We start from the raw sequence: 14,741 nt of genomic DNA on the forward strand, positions 1-14,741 counted from the left end.
AAAAGCTCTGACTTTGCCCTGTATGTATGATGACTTCAGTGTGCAAGATAAGTTTAGTACTTGTAAAAATGACTTTAAAAAATTTCCCCTAGCATTTGTTAGGCCATACTTTGTAATTGATTTCAGCTGTGTACATGGAATAGCTTAGATTGAAATGCCAGGTATATGTATTGACTTCAGTGTATGACCCTTAATTGTTAAGCTATGAAATTAAAACTGTGTTTAACTGGCAGTCAGACAAAGAAATTAATGTAGAGAAGTGTTGGTCTGTATGTAGTAAGTGGGATTCATTGTGATGCTTCTGCATTTATTCTATTGCCTCAACTGTACTTGAAGATGGCATGCTGTATAATTTAATTTAGCCTGTGGTATCAGTGATAGAAATGATACCTTTGTAAAGAAGGGGTTTATCATAATATGCTGCTTATTGAGGGCTTGCACTTGTAGAATTGCATTCCCTTCTTTTGCTGTGCCATCTTTTATTAATATAGCTATTGGTCCTGGTTACTTTTTTTGCCCCCCCGCCCCCCCACCTTTGGACCACAGTAAGCCTTAGAGTAGTGACTTCTGGAGCAGGGAAACTTAGAGGTTAGAGTGATGAGACCTTTACATGGAGAAGTAATTTGCATGTATGAGATAGGAAGGTGTTTTTGTAGGTATGTTATAGGCTTACTTTAAACCATTTAACTTATGCTCCAGAGTAACTGTAATTTAATGTTGGTAGTATAGCAGATTATGATGAATAGCTTTAATTGTATGTTTAAAATCATATGTTCACAAGCTTAAATCTGGTATCAGAATTTAAGCAATTCTTGAAATGTATGAATGTCTCTTTAATATACTGATTACAAAGCATGTCCAGTGTGTCACCACAGGTTTTTTTTTCCCAGGTTAAAGCATTGGCTTTTCACTAGTTAAGATTACTAGTTTCATTTAACTAAAGTGAGTAACACCAGAAAAGTACTACTTAACCATAGTTCTGACGTTTAATACTAAATAAGGGTGCAGAGTGAAAGTGGAGGGATGAGTAATGAGCAACAAATGGGATGGGGGGCTTAAGAATTTTTGCACACTGAAGTGGAATGTGGGTTTTTGCTTGTTCTACTGATTCTGTCTCTCTCGTAATCAGGAGCCTTAAACAGTTCTAACATGGACATGTACTCCACAACCTAACTTCCCCTTACAACACGAGTTAAAAAGAGGAGACTAAAACTTGGGGTGAAGTGCATATTCCCCAAACATTCAGGTTTCTTCTCATACTGACAGTCTTAATTGATAGCTTCTCCCCATCCTATCATTCTTGCATTATCTCTTTTTAATCTGGCCAGGCAAGTGTTCAGAAAGGAAAATATTGGTCTAAAAAACTCGGCGATAAACCTGTCTTATAAATACATTGTAAAAATTACAAAAATCCTTACATGAGGCTTTAATATTTATTAGTCATGAGGGAAATAACATGAAAATTCGGTGAGATATACCACTTTGTAGCTAGTAATCCAAAATGGAAACAAGTGAGAATATGAAGAAATGAGAACCCTGTACCTTGTTGGTGCTTCAGCATCAGTCCTGAACATTGTTAGAGGTACTGATGCTGAAGCTCCAATACTTGGGCCACCTGATGCAAAGAACCGACTCACTGGAAAAGACCCGTATGCTGGTGTTTTAACAGGTGAATGAACAAAATGTGTCATACATGTATTTGTAACAGAAAGGCCTTACGTATTTATATGAACTACCTAGGCAAATTCATAGCACACAGATTACCAAGGGCTGGGAGGAATGGAAACTTAGTTTAAAAACAATAATGGTTGCACAACAGTTAATAAGGTTAGTGCTACTGAGATATATATACTCAAAAACGGTTGAGTAAGCTTTTACTTTTGTTTGACCACAGTAAAATATCTTTAGACATCACTAGAAGAAACTAGTAGTAACCTAGAGAGGCAGAAACTGACAGGTTTGTAATCTGTAAAAACAAAACACCAAAAGTTAGTTCTTTTTTAACTCTAGCCAAGGTCAACAAAGAAATAGTGCATTCACAGAAGTGTAGCTCCCTGGACCTAGCCCTAATGCCTCCTTAATGATGCTCCCCCTGTCCATTCATACTTGCAGGGAATAAAAAGCTAATTTTACGTCCCATGAGGGTCTTAGAACGTGGTGACAAATCTTGTGAAATTAGCATCAGATTTTTTTGTGTGTATAATACTGGCTCCCAACCTTGGCCAAAACATGATGTGTCTCAGGTATTTTGGTGTAGTTGAGCTGTGTGTAGCCTCAGCAACCAGGATGGTCATATATACAGCCAAGGCCGTACACCACCACCATGGGGATATAGTTATATTAAATCACCAGAACAGTAATACCATTGGTAGAATTGCTGTGTGGAGGGTCAAAGAATGGCAGCCCTTGCTATACCAAGTCTGTTCCAGACTAAGGGAGCTTCCCGTCTTTGACATACTGGTAGTTTCCTGTTTTGAAATAATGTGGGAATAGGAAGCATAGGTTCTAAAGGCACAGTGAGTAAAAAATGCTTGAGCAACAGTATCACTTCACTTGATTATCTCAGCCACCTTCAAAGACCAACAGAACAAGGATTGAAATACCTTGATGATGAAAAGGACCCCTGGTCTACTTACTGGTTCTCAAGTTTGTACGTGCTTGCTAAACCCCACTGCTGTACTTGGTCTCTTTCTACTCCTCTCACCGCCTGTGTTCAGTTTAGATAAGTCTTAACCAAATGTGGAGAAACACCCATGGACTCTTTGCCTCTATCCAAACCATAAGATGGAAGAAAATGACACTTTTTAAAGTGTGTGAGCCCTAGGAGTAAGTATAAAACCACGGTCAACCTGTTTCTTCACTTGTATCATGGGACTCAATAGGCTGGAGCTCATAAAGCAGTTCTGAGAAACAACACTGTTCACATAGGAAGGACTCAGTAAATACTGTTAATGGTAGAAATACAAGCTGAAAAATAACTGGTTAACACAACACTGAATTAGACCTAACTATACCTAAGACTCAGAAAAAAATAACTGCTGTGAAGTACTAGGTCATTAAATGTTTTCCAGAGTCATTAATGCAACAACTGAGTGGGAGATGGAACAACTCATGGAGTTTTGGGGGGCTGGGCTTAACTTGAATGCCATATATTTTGAATTCTGGCTTCCCAGGTAGTGCAGTGATGAGGAATCTGCCAACCAATGCAGGAGACCCAAGTGATGGAGGTTCAATCCCTGGGACAGGAAGATCCTCAGGAACAGGAAATTGCAACATGCTCCAATATTCTTGCCTGGAAAATGCCGTGGAGTCTTTAGGGCCCCGGTTCATGGGGTCCCTAAAAGTTGGGCACGACTGAGCAAGCACACGTGCATTTTGAGTTTCCAGTGCTAGAGAGGAGTGTCAAATACATGGGCTGTAGTGGCTCTCTAGGAACCCGGGTTGGGGTAGGGTGCAAGCAAGGGTCCAGGAGCCCTTCCTGGTTCCCACACTGCTCAGTCATGCCCGACCCAAGCTCTCCACCACTTCTGCCTCTCCCCAGGGCTCCCCCTGCCTTCTCTACTGCAGGAGATGACCAGGAACAAGGGACTGGAAGAAAAAACTTGGGAAAGGCAGATTTTTCCTCCCCAGTTATGAGCATTAACTCCCTTAAGAAAATATACTTTAAGGCCTGTAGACTAGTCCTCTCCTCTCTGCCTGTCTCCCCGGACCTTACCATTTGTGCAGCACGTGCCTTGCACCTGTAGCACACTGCAGGGCCTGGAAAGGCTCCCCCTAAGATCACCAAAGCCCTTTACCTTGAGTTCTTGATGGTCCTTTTCACAGTCAACTCCAGAAAACCTTTTCCTAACCCTTTAGATCTGCATAATGCTTCCCAGTCATCAAAACTCCAGATTTCCTCTTATCAACCACTAATCCTGTTAACTTGCTTCTTTTCCCCTATCCTGTGACAGAAATTGGTCTAACCATCCTGAGCATTAGATGCAAGAACAGAAGAGATGTTTGCTAAAAATTCGTAGAACTAAGTGCACCCATGCTGATAGATTCTTGTTCTCCATGAGCCTTGGCACAAAGAAAGCCTCTGAACTGCCAGTTCATGAGGTTGTGGGCTAAATCAAACTGGTTTCTTGATTTTTGTAAGGAATTTTTGCATGAGCTCTTTTTTTTCCACATTAAACTTCTTTTACTTAAATGAAAGCTGCTCTTCATTGAGAGGTATGGCAGGCTACAGTCATGTAGCTATCGTTCAACTCTCAAAATGACACAAATGACATTCTGTGAGAAAGTTAAGGTTTTGTGGCAAAAAGACCAAATTTGGGGAGTGTAACTGGGAAAGATGATTTCATAGTGCTGTTAAAGAATTATTCGGCCAGCATTAAGCATTTTTACATGCTAGGCATTGCTCATCTTTAATACAGATCAGACTGTATTTCAAGTGACAAAGGGTTTTAAGACTGCAAAATTCTCATTCACCTGTATCTAATAACTGGGGAAATGGGGCATAAAAGGCCTCCATAAATAAGCTCACTTTCTTGAAATGGTACCCACATTATCTTAACACATCAACAGGCATTCCACATATATTGGTTGAAACAGAAAAGACCCATATGCAAAATACTGCTGAGAGTTTGTTTCCTAAATCTCTTCTAGTTATTTTTTCTTGAACAGCACATTTTCAATGCAAAAACCTTCCTCTGCATACAAAGGAGATATGCCAAAACTGAATTCTCATAGTGGATCCTGCAATTAAGAAAAAATGAACGCCCCGGGGGAGGGCAGTGAAATGAGATCCTATGGGAAACTGACTTCAGGGATGATAATGTAGTGTCCTGCACTCTTCATCTGATTCTAAGTAAATGCCTTAACTAGATAGGCATTTATTTACATTTAAAAACAAAGCCTCCAGAAAGGTGTAAAATTTATTAACATCTTTAAAAAAAAAAAAAAAGGTGGGATAGTAAACAGCTAATGAATTTAGGATAGTTCCTAATTTACAAGTTTTACTGCAGGAAGCCCATTTCAATCAAAGCATTTCAAATAATCAAAGGAGTACAGTTTCTCCCTAGGAATACCAGTATTTTGCTCTTCAGGTAAAAGATGATTGACAGCATTAAGTGACTGCCCCAGTGAATACCTTGAAAATATATAAAAAGTGGTAACCGCTACTTAAACATGAATTTTCACAAAATTATTCTTGTGCCTAATTCAGATGATTTGCTTAGAAAAGCTGGCCTTAAAAAAAAGCAACACATGAGTAATATCTTCATTTTAAGTACGTGCTCTCAAGTTAGTTTAAAAAGAGAAGCTGAATTAGGGTTTCCAGAGCTTTAGCAGTCCATCTTCACTGTAAGTAGCAATCAGGTTCTGATGAGGGTGATGTGCAATACCAATCACATCCTTCTCGTGAACCTGGAATAGGGAAGCACAGAATCAGGGTACAGAGGTCACTAACAAATCACTGAAGAAGCTACCAGAGCTGAGTGGCGGGTAAGAAGAGAAGCTTCTACTTCTCACCAAAGGAATCAAACCTAAGGGAACCTCAAAGAGGGTTAACATACAAACCAAAAACTCGAACGAGGCTATCAGATGGCTGATCACATTTTCTGTACTGTTCTTCATAATGTGTGAATTATACTTTATGCCAAACCACTTTTGGTGCTATAGCTGGTCCCAGTCATCATCCATTTTGCAAATATTAGGCCAAGACAGTGGCTGAGACTGAACAATTCCTTCAACTCAGTGAACTCAGTATTTTCCTCAGCTAGAGGACACTTGCCACCTCATTCTGTTTTGTTCACATCTTTGCTTTCTACTGGAGGAGGCTTCACAAGGCTGGTGTACCACAAGTTCACTCAAGAATAGTTTGAGAGGAGATTATTCTCTAACAGGTATGTTTATGATTTTTTTATACATTCACACCATCTCTTCTTCCCAACTGTAGACTGCATTTTCCCTGTCCACTCCTCCTTTGCATTTGGGCTGCTGGCAGCACTAATTCTAATCAAAAAAGAACGATGGACAAAATAATATAAACCACTTCCAGATGTGAGTCTTTAAAACATCCAGTATAACCCCTTCAATTATCTTTTCTCCTAAGACTTTAGAGGCCACATTTCCCAAATGGCACAGCTAAAAGAGGGAGGAGGAGGATGCAATTTATATCACATTGTGACATAATATTCATTGTGTTAGGCCACTGAAATTTGAAGATTGTTACAGCAGCTGCATTAATTATTCCTTGTTACTAAACACTTAAAAAACCAATTTGATAGGGTAATATACAAGTAACTAGCCTTTGAAAACACATGCAGACTAGCTGTATCTGTCACTCCAACTACCCTGAAGAGGTTTAACTACTCTGGCTAGACAGGCACATTCCTTTTCCTCCTCCTTTGCTTTATGTACACTCATCCTATCCACTAGAAGCTGAGGGCTCACTGAAAGATGACTTTTCCAGATACAGGAGGTAATTCCATACAATTACTTATGGACCCTTTATTTTACTTGATGACACTTTTACATATTTTTACATCAAGATTCACAAGGACAGCAGTCTGAAAAAGGTTTACTTCTGAGTTCAGAAAGATGTAAGCATTAACAATTTCTGTAGATGGCCTTAAGTCAGTAATACTTACTGTCAAAGTTCTCTCCAGTTTGCCAGTGACTGTGCTGAAGCAGTAAAGCACAAAGTCCTCCCCTACACAGTATATCCATTCGCCACGGGGAGAGAGGGCACAGCAAACAAAGTCACCACCTTCTCTCTTACCAGAGCTGAAGCTTCTGACAATCTAAGAGTACAACACAGTCCAAGGTAAAGATAAAACATCTGGATTAGCAGTAGTTCCACTGCAGCAGGGGAAACGGACATCTTTATGTTATTTTGTACTCTGGTTTACTGTCATTTATAATTAGATTACCAATTCCATTCACCTTGTGCTAAATCCTCTTGACTGGGAAATATACAAAAGATAAGCTATTGTAAGTCAGTGGCAGATAGAAATTTACAATTTCCATGTCCCAGGTCACCAATCCTACTCTTTAATCTATTGAGTCATTTTATCCTGAAGCAAATTCATTACCATACACAATTTCCTAAATCATGCTACTGGTTCTCAATGCTCTGTGACCCATGCCCCCTAGTTTCCTCTTTCTAACAGAATGAGATGCCCTTCCCATTCATAATGGAACTCTATCTCTTTAAGACCTTGCTTGATCTATTTTACATACCACTTAAATCATCACAAATCAAGTGGAGAGAAACCAATCTCAAAAGGTTTAAAGGTTACATACTGTGTGACTCTTATTTACTATACTCGAAAGAATAGTGTCAAACAGATCAGTGGCTGCCAGGGGCTAGGGTTGTGAGGAGAGGATTTAACTATAAAAAGTACAGCACAAGGGAGTTTCTTTGAGGGTGGTGAAACAGTTCTATACCTTAACTGTGGTGATTACATAAAACAAGATGAAATTTCACAGAGCTGTTCATGTCCCACCTCAAGATGAATGCATGTAAAGACAATCTAAATAAGGCTCATATTTAATAGTCTTGTACCTGGTTTTGATGTCAATGTCCTGGTTTTGATAATTATACAATGGCTATGTAAGATGTTATCATTGACAGATGCAGGGGAAGGGTGTATAGGAACTCTGCCCTGTTTTTGTAACTTTATGAATCAAAAAAAAATTTTTTTTAACTTTTTAATTAAGTCAAGCAGAGGGCACCCTCTATCCCTCTTCTGATGTCTATGTCAGAAGCTTTCTCTCTCCTTTTTATACTTTTAATAAAACTCTGCTACACAAAAGTTCTTGAGTGATCAAGCCTGGTCCCCAGTCCCGAAGCTAAATCTTCTTCAGAGATCACGAATTCGAATCATTCACCACAAGCTATCATCTTTGGGGCTTGTCTGGGATCTTCAAAACAAGGTAAGGACATTCAGAGCTCTAGCTTGCCTCTTCTTTTAGTATACTTTTACTTTACTAACTCTACGATGTGCCTGTGTGTGTGACTGACTGAGAGCCTGAGACGTACAGAATTAAGTATGAAGCAAGTGTACAAAGCAGAGCCTTACTCTGCAGTTTCAAGGTGCCTCAAAATGACTGAAGGTTGCCCCCAAATTGGGAGCTTTGTCAGGCAGGGGTTTATACCGACTTGCCAATGCCAAAAGGCACCCAATGTCCCTGCGAGAGGAGCGGCCAGAAATGGGCGAAGCATGTGGACCAAACTTCCCTTTCTCAGTCACCTTTTCCTGGTCTTTGACCATTCCGTAACTGCCTGGGGAATTAGAACCCCTAACCTAAACTGTTGGATCATAGACTTTCAAGGGACTTGTGATCCATGTTGTTGCTGTGTACTTTTACTCAGACCCCAAGCTTGGAATAGTCATGAGAACCCAGACTTGCTAGGAGTGCAGTCGGGAATGAGGTGGAACTCGAGCTTCAGCAGCATCTCTCTTGGCTGCTTCCATATGGGGCCAGAGTCCTAAAAGAGAGTCCTTTTCATAGCTGTGCCTCCAAACTCTATGGATTGAAGCGCTGCTGGTGAGCATGAGGTTTCTAAGAACCTAAGTCAGGAATCCCAGATTGAAAGTACAGGGCTACTTCCTTTGAAAAGGAAGAAAATGACATTATTAAGAGTCTGCATAAGCTAACTCAGGAAACACAAGACAACTGGTTTAAAGTTTTACCCATAGCTTTAACGAGGGCTCGCACTGCCCCTAGAAGGGACTGTGTCTATGGCAGACCATTTTTGTGCACCAATATTGTCATAGATCCTGAAGCCTTAGAATTTACTATGTGACTCAGCTTTCAATCTTTCAACAGATATTACAAGAACCCTGGCAGGTGACCCCTGATCGTCTCCAAAATTGGTCTAATTGCTAGGTCTGCAAAATTCTCCCTTCTTCATCACTGGAAGACTTCACATGGTGGGTTTTTCCAATTCAAGAAAAGGACTTTCTTCACCTCTTCACCAACAACAATATATGTGGCACCTCTTCTTCTTAATCTGAAGACATCTAACAATCCTAAAATGGATTGGTATAACTCACTGTACCTTAACTATGGAAATAATGTGACTTTTAATTGTGATTACGTTTTAACTTGGTTTAATGACTATTTCGCCTTACATCAGTTTTGTAACTGTATAATGGGGTTTGTTTCTAGCCATCTAAAAGCTTTTAGGTTACAAATGATTGTTCATGCCGATACAGCTTCTACAACCTCCTCCAACTTTGGGTCCCCGGATTAGAAACCCTCAATATGCGGGTTAGGAGAATATGTTGCCTCAACAATTTAGGGGCAATACCCCCATCCCAGCAGGAAGTAGTTATGGAATGAAAATGCCACCTTTTTCCCTTGGCAACATAATTCTCCTAAAAGAAAAAGGGGTGAATGACAAAACTAATTCTTAGGTAGACTGATAAGGAGTCTGGGGCCCTCAAGGAAGGAAGGGGTCCAGGGCTCTCAAGGAGGAGAAAAGGACAAACTTTTTTTTTTTTTCCTACATTCCTTCATCTTAGTCCCATAAAACATTTTTTTTTTTTTAATCCCAGAGCTAATGGCTCAAGGGTTATGTTTTTCCTTAAGCTCTGTACTAATGATTATATAAGAACAATGTATCTCCTTAACAAGAACCTTCTGACTAATCTTGTTATCTTAAGATGTATGTTGTGGGGAGTGGGTCTGATAAAAGTATATAAGGTCTTGATAAGACTACACTCTCCATCCCCCTTCTGATGTCTATGTCAGAAGCTTTCTCTGTCTTCTTTATACTTAATAAAACTCTGCTACACACACACACACACACACACACACACACACACACACACACAAAAGGTCAAGCAGAAAACTAAGAAGTGGGCAGCTGTGGCTATTATGCAGTGTCCCAGCAGTACTGAGGATCAGCCATCTCAACCATGGGTTCGTCACCACCGATTTATCTTTTATAGGGACTTAAGCAATGGAAAGACAGTTCCATACACCAGCCCCTGGGTCTTCTCCACGCTCAGCAAGATCCCCAAGTGCCCAGGTCAACATTTCAGTAGCATCACAACACATCCAAGGGCTTGAGACCTCAACTTTGATACTCCTCATGTCCCTGGGGCTACAAAAGTGAGGTTCTTTGGGAACCAGCAGGTGTTCTGATTACGAACACACATCATGAAGACACTGTTGCTCTTCTACTGGAGTTCCACCTTAGATCATGTGGTAGCTAACAGATATCCCAAACTCTTAATCCACGTACTATGTCTCCTTCCCTCAGAGGGACTGTTATACCTTAAAATCTTCAGTGAGGTTCTGAAGAAGGTTTAAAGACAAACCAGGGGACTTCCCTGGTGATCCAGTGGTTAAGAATCCCCTGCCACCTGCAGGGGACACAGGTTCAATCCCACATGCCAAGGGGCAACTACGCCTGTGTGCCACAACTACTGAGACCTTGCTGCATAGCCTGTGAGCGGCAACAACTAAAGCTCAGCTGCTCGAGCCTGCGCTCCACAGCAAGAAGCCACCACAATGAGAATCCTATGCACTTCAACTGGAGAGTAGCCCCTGCTCGCCACAACTAGAAAAAGCCTACATGCAGCAACGAAGACCCAGAGCAGCCAAAAAAACAAACTAAAAAAAAGAGAGAATTTAATTTATCCAAAGGATGCAAAAGAAAGACCATAGTATACAAACATTCCAGGGAAAGGAGCTAACTTTTGAGATGCCAGAAAGATGCTTTGTAGACAGTAGAATTTAAAATTTAAATAAGTGTCTAAAAAACAGTGTATCTGGTTTTCTGAGTGGTGAACTGATAGCTGATACTTCACTGAAAGTGTAGGACCAAGTGTCTCTGACTAGGGAACTGCCCAAAGGGCCCAAGGAAAGGCACAGTCTGAGCACTCACCTGTCCCTGCATGTTCATGATGACCACTGTGTTGGATCTGTTGCAAACCACAAAGTGCTCTGGGTTTTTAGGAAGCAGGATCACACTGTTGACAGTGATGTCTGTCCCAGCAGTGCTGCCCAAGGATTTAAAGGTATTTGAACATTCTGTGGTCTTCATGTTCCAGATCTACAACACCGAAACATAAGGCATAAACATTTAGGGGGGGGAAGTGCAGCAATTTCTAAAGTCTGGGGGTTGAAAATTAAGTTACTTTAAAAGAAAAAAAAGGACTTAAAAAAAAAAAAAAAGCTGCTTACAGTCCAAATACCTAGCATTGCCATATATAAAAGAACTCCTCTATTTGCTGATTAACTGATAAAAATAACAAAAAATTAGAAAGCTAAATAATAAAACTCTTAAAATTTATGCTCTTTTCCTACAAAATTTCCCTTGGCTAACAAGCTTCCTAACTTTGAAATTAGCTATGTGTCAACAATGCTACTGTCATAAACAACCAGAAAGCTACCCGGTCTCTGGACATCAAAATGAAATGAGGGTTTTTTAGATTTGTATACTCAGGATGCTGAGATTCAAATTTGGTGGGTCTAGGGTGGGATGTATGTAGCTTTATTTTTTTAAAAGCTCCACAAATGATTCAGTTTGTACTGAGAACCACTCCACAGAAGTCACAATGTCAACAGCCACAAGCGAGGATCCATGAAGCGGAGGCTACTCTTGGCCACCTGTATGACCTCTCCCAGTCCAATACCTCTTCTAATAGTTCTCCACCCTAATGCTTTTTACCTTGCCCTTCTGAACTATTATGAACTGACGCAGATAATCAGACATCATAGTTACTGAAATCTGAGACATGCTTAGAGAAGGGATGAACCAACTGTTGCCTGTGTCTGGACACTACTCACATCATGAGTAGTGATGATATAAAAACCTCAAAGGCATGACTATGCTGTGTTTCTCCTGTGCCTTCAATGAAGCCTAGCACAAAATGGATGTTGAATAAATACCTAGAAAAAGGAGGAAATAGCTGCCCCACTAGTTGTCTCAATATTTATTTCCTTAATAAATACTGTTATCATCTCCCCCAATTGCCTCTCTAAAGCCCAGCGACCTAGGGGAGAAATGAACATTTCGGTGATCAAGGGACTTCTAGAGTTTTCTGTCCAAAAAGTCAGTGAGATATTTTACCCCACCTACTGCAAAAAACTAAAGGTAAAGACTACAAAACAAAGAGACCTGTACAAGCCACCTCACAGTCCTATAGGCTGTAAGGCCCATATTCACAGCACAGATAGGGCAAACCCCATGACTATAGCACCAAGAACTCTGTATTTCTGTTCCATCCTGAGGAAGGGTACATCTCCTACCTTCAAATTTCTGGTTCAATTCCCAAGCCATCACAGAAAGGGGTCTGACTGTTAGGGATCTGTGTTAGGATGTTTAGGTCTTCTGCCAGAGAACATTCACTTACAAAAGGCAATTCAAAAGCAGATGTACAATGTAAATGGAGTGTCTCAAAGATCTCTAGCAATTTTCAATTTGGATTGCCCATCTTTTCTAGGAAATGATGCCCTCTCTTGAAATAACTAAATCTCTTAAAACTGAAGATCTATTACTTTCAGCTGAGAGATGAAGATAGCAAGTAACTAAGAGGACTTAGTTCTACTCTACACCCATCTTATTCCTCATTAATGCTATCAGAAAGGTCCTAACGTGGGGGGCTGGGTGTGGGGTGAAGCTGTGCAATAAAAGAGACCTATTTATTCTGCCACTGAGCCCTTCGTGAATTTGACTGTTGCAGGCAAGGCCATTTGACTTTGTGGCAAAGTCACAAAGTCCTGTAAACAGGAGTTGACTTAAGTTTAGAACTCTACACCTTTTCCTACATATCATATAGCCTGTAGGTTTGAGATTTGAGGTCCTAGGCCAACAGGAATTACCCGCAGACTATGATTATTGTCACAGATCTCAATTATGGCTAAAATACAGTGTAAAGAGGTTTAGCCACCATAACTTTCACCTTATCACCACTGAAAACTCCTCAAAGGGCAAAACAGAAAAAATGGAATAGACACCCCAAATAACATCAGTAGCAAATACTTAACCTTTACAGTGCCATCAGAGGATGCACTGATAATATAATGTCCATCCTGTGTAAACGTGGCTTCATTAACAAAGGAGGAATGGCCACGGAATTCCTTCAGGGTTTTTCCAGATTTTAAACCATGAATTCTATCACAAATAAAAGCAAATGAAAAGAGCAATTAATATCCTATATACTGTGGTTGGAACCAAGTGTTGAAAGCATTTTAGATGAATTACAGAAGCTCATGTTAAAGTATTAAGAACAGGGACTACACAATTATGTATGGAGTAGTATTTTCCTTATGTCTAACAATCAAACAAAAACAAAAACAAAGCTTTGCAGAGAGACTGGAAAAAAATATGCTATTGATACCACAAGCTTCTGTTCAGTGACAGACTTCTAGGTCTCTACTGGGTCCGAGGAATCTGTATTTGTCACATGCTCTCTAAGGTGACTCTGATGCAGGTGGGTCCATAGACCACACTTTGAGAAACACGAAGCGGTGCTAAAATCCCCTTCTGATCTCTCTTCTGGGTAGAGACCCAAATGGACGACACAATAGCACTGTGTCAGCTGTATTTTGGGGAAATAAGGTCTCACATGTATTTATTACTCATTTATTCCCTCACTGTCCATATAAAGGAATCCTGGTGAAAACACAGAAATCACTAACTACTACCTCCCTCTGAAGTTTCATCATATCAAACAAAAGTGAGGGCAATTTGGAGATTCTTACTTACCTAATTGTCTGGTCAAAAGAGGCACTAAGGATCTGACTGCTATCCTTAGAGAAGCTTAGACAGGTGACACCTTTGCTGTGTGCCCTTTCAAATCTCCTTAAACACTGTCCACTCTGAATCTTCCATACCTTTATTTTTTTAAAAAGAAGAATAGTAAAAACTTATAAATACAGTGTCCCATGTCCCACTCCTACCCTGCAGAGCCAGGCAAAATACAAGGCTCACTAAGGTACTAAAAACAGCATTAAAAATGCATGCCAATGGCTGAATATGATATGTCAGGTTCTCAAAGTACAATGACAACTTGAATCCTCTGAAACTTAAACCTCTTTCCTTTTAAATTATTAAAGCAAAAATTTAGACTCTAAGTTCACTTAGCAGAGACCATTTCTGTATTTTATCTAGCCCAGGGTATTTGACCAGCAATTAAATACAAGCCACAGCTGATCACTGCTAAGCATTTGCAGACCACCACCCCAAAGCAAAACACACCAAATAAGGTAAGCTATGGTGGCACAGCAGAAAGGGCACGAGCAGATCTGAAGTCCCAAATCTATTACCAACTGTGTGACTTTAAATTACTGGGCCTCTGTAAGCAGAGTTATTATTGGGATTAAATAAGAAAAACTAAAGTGACTAGCATAAAGTTGATGCTCAATAAAGAGTAGGTAAAAAAAACCCTATTAGGGACTAACTTGTCACAGAACTCTCAAAATATCTACATATAAGAGTTCATGCCTCTAATTCATACCTTGATTTTTCCATCTTGGGCACCAGTTGCTAACATTTCTGTATCTCTGCTGAAGCACATACAGAGAACAGCATCATCCATCATCATAAAGTTATCCTGTGCCTGGTACTTAAGATCCTAAAGGAAACAATGATAAGCAATTATCAAAATATCACAAAAACACCAGTTATCCCAGGTCTCTACAAACTTACTGGAAGCAGGACGGTAGACTGCTGATTAAATCTCCAAAGCAAATAGCAGTGTCATGCACATTATCCTGATGAACAACTGATAACA

At 40.1% G+C, this 14,741-nt stretch overlaps 1 protein-coding gene and 1 long non-coding RNA gene across 2 annotated transcripts in view; one reads left to right on the forward strand and one right to left on the reverse strand.

Moving 5' to 3' along the window:
• Positions 1-4,901: 4,901 nt before the first annotated feature.
• The window catches only part of SMU1 (SMU1 DNA replication regulator and spliceosomal factor), a 29,019-nt gene continuing 19,179 nt past the window's right edge, over positions 4,902-14,741 (reverse strand). Inside the window, 6 exon segments of the mRNA NM_001038573.1 lie at positions 4,902-5,409; positions 6,636-6,788; positions 10,889-11,056; positions 12,994-13,120; positions 13,715-13,842; positions 14,466-14,582. Coding sequence (NP_001033662.1) covers positions 5,311-5,409; positions 6,636-6,788; positions 10,889-11,056; positions 12,994-13,120; positions 13,715-13,842; positions 14,466-14,582 — 792 coding nt within the window. The 3' untranslated portion in view covers positions 4,902-5,310.
• On the forward strand, positions 6,788-9,833 carry LOC132345978 (uncharacterized). The gene is made up of 2 exons (XR_009495624.1): positions 6,788-7,923; positions 8,821-9,833. It is a non-coding gene; the product is annotated as an uncharacterized lncRNA (long non-coding RNA).

This window comes from Bos taurus, chromosome 8 (assembly GCF_002263795.3).
Source record: "Bos taurus isolate L1 Dominette 01449 registration number 42190680 breed Hereford chromosome 8, ARS-UCD2.0, whole genome shotgun sequence".
In the NCBI taxonomy this organism is placed as follows: Eukaryota; Metazoa; Chordata; class Mammalia; order Artiodactyla; family Bovidae; genus Bos; species Bos taurus.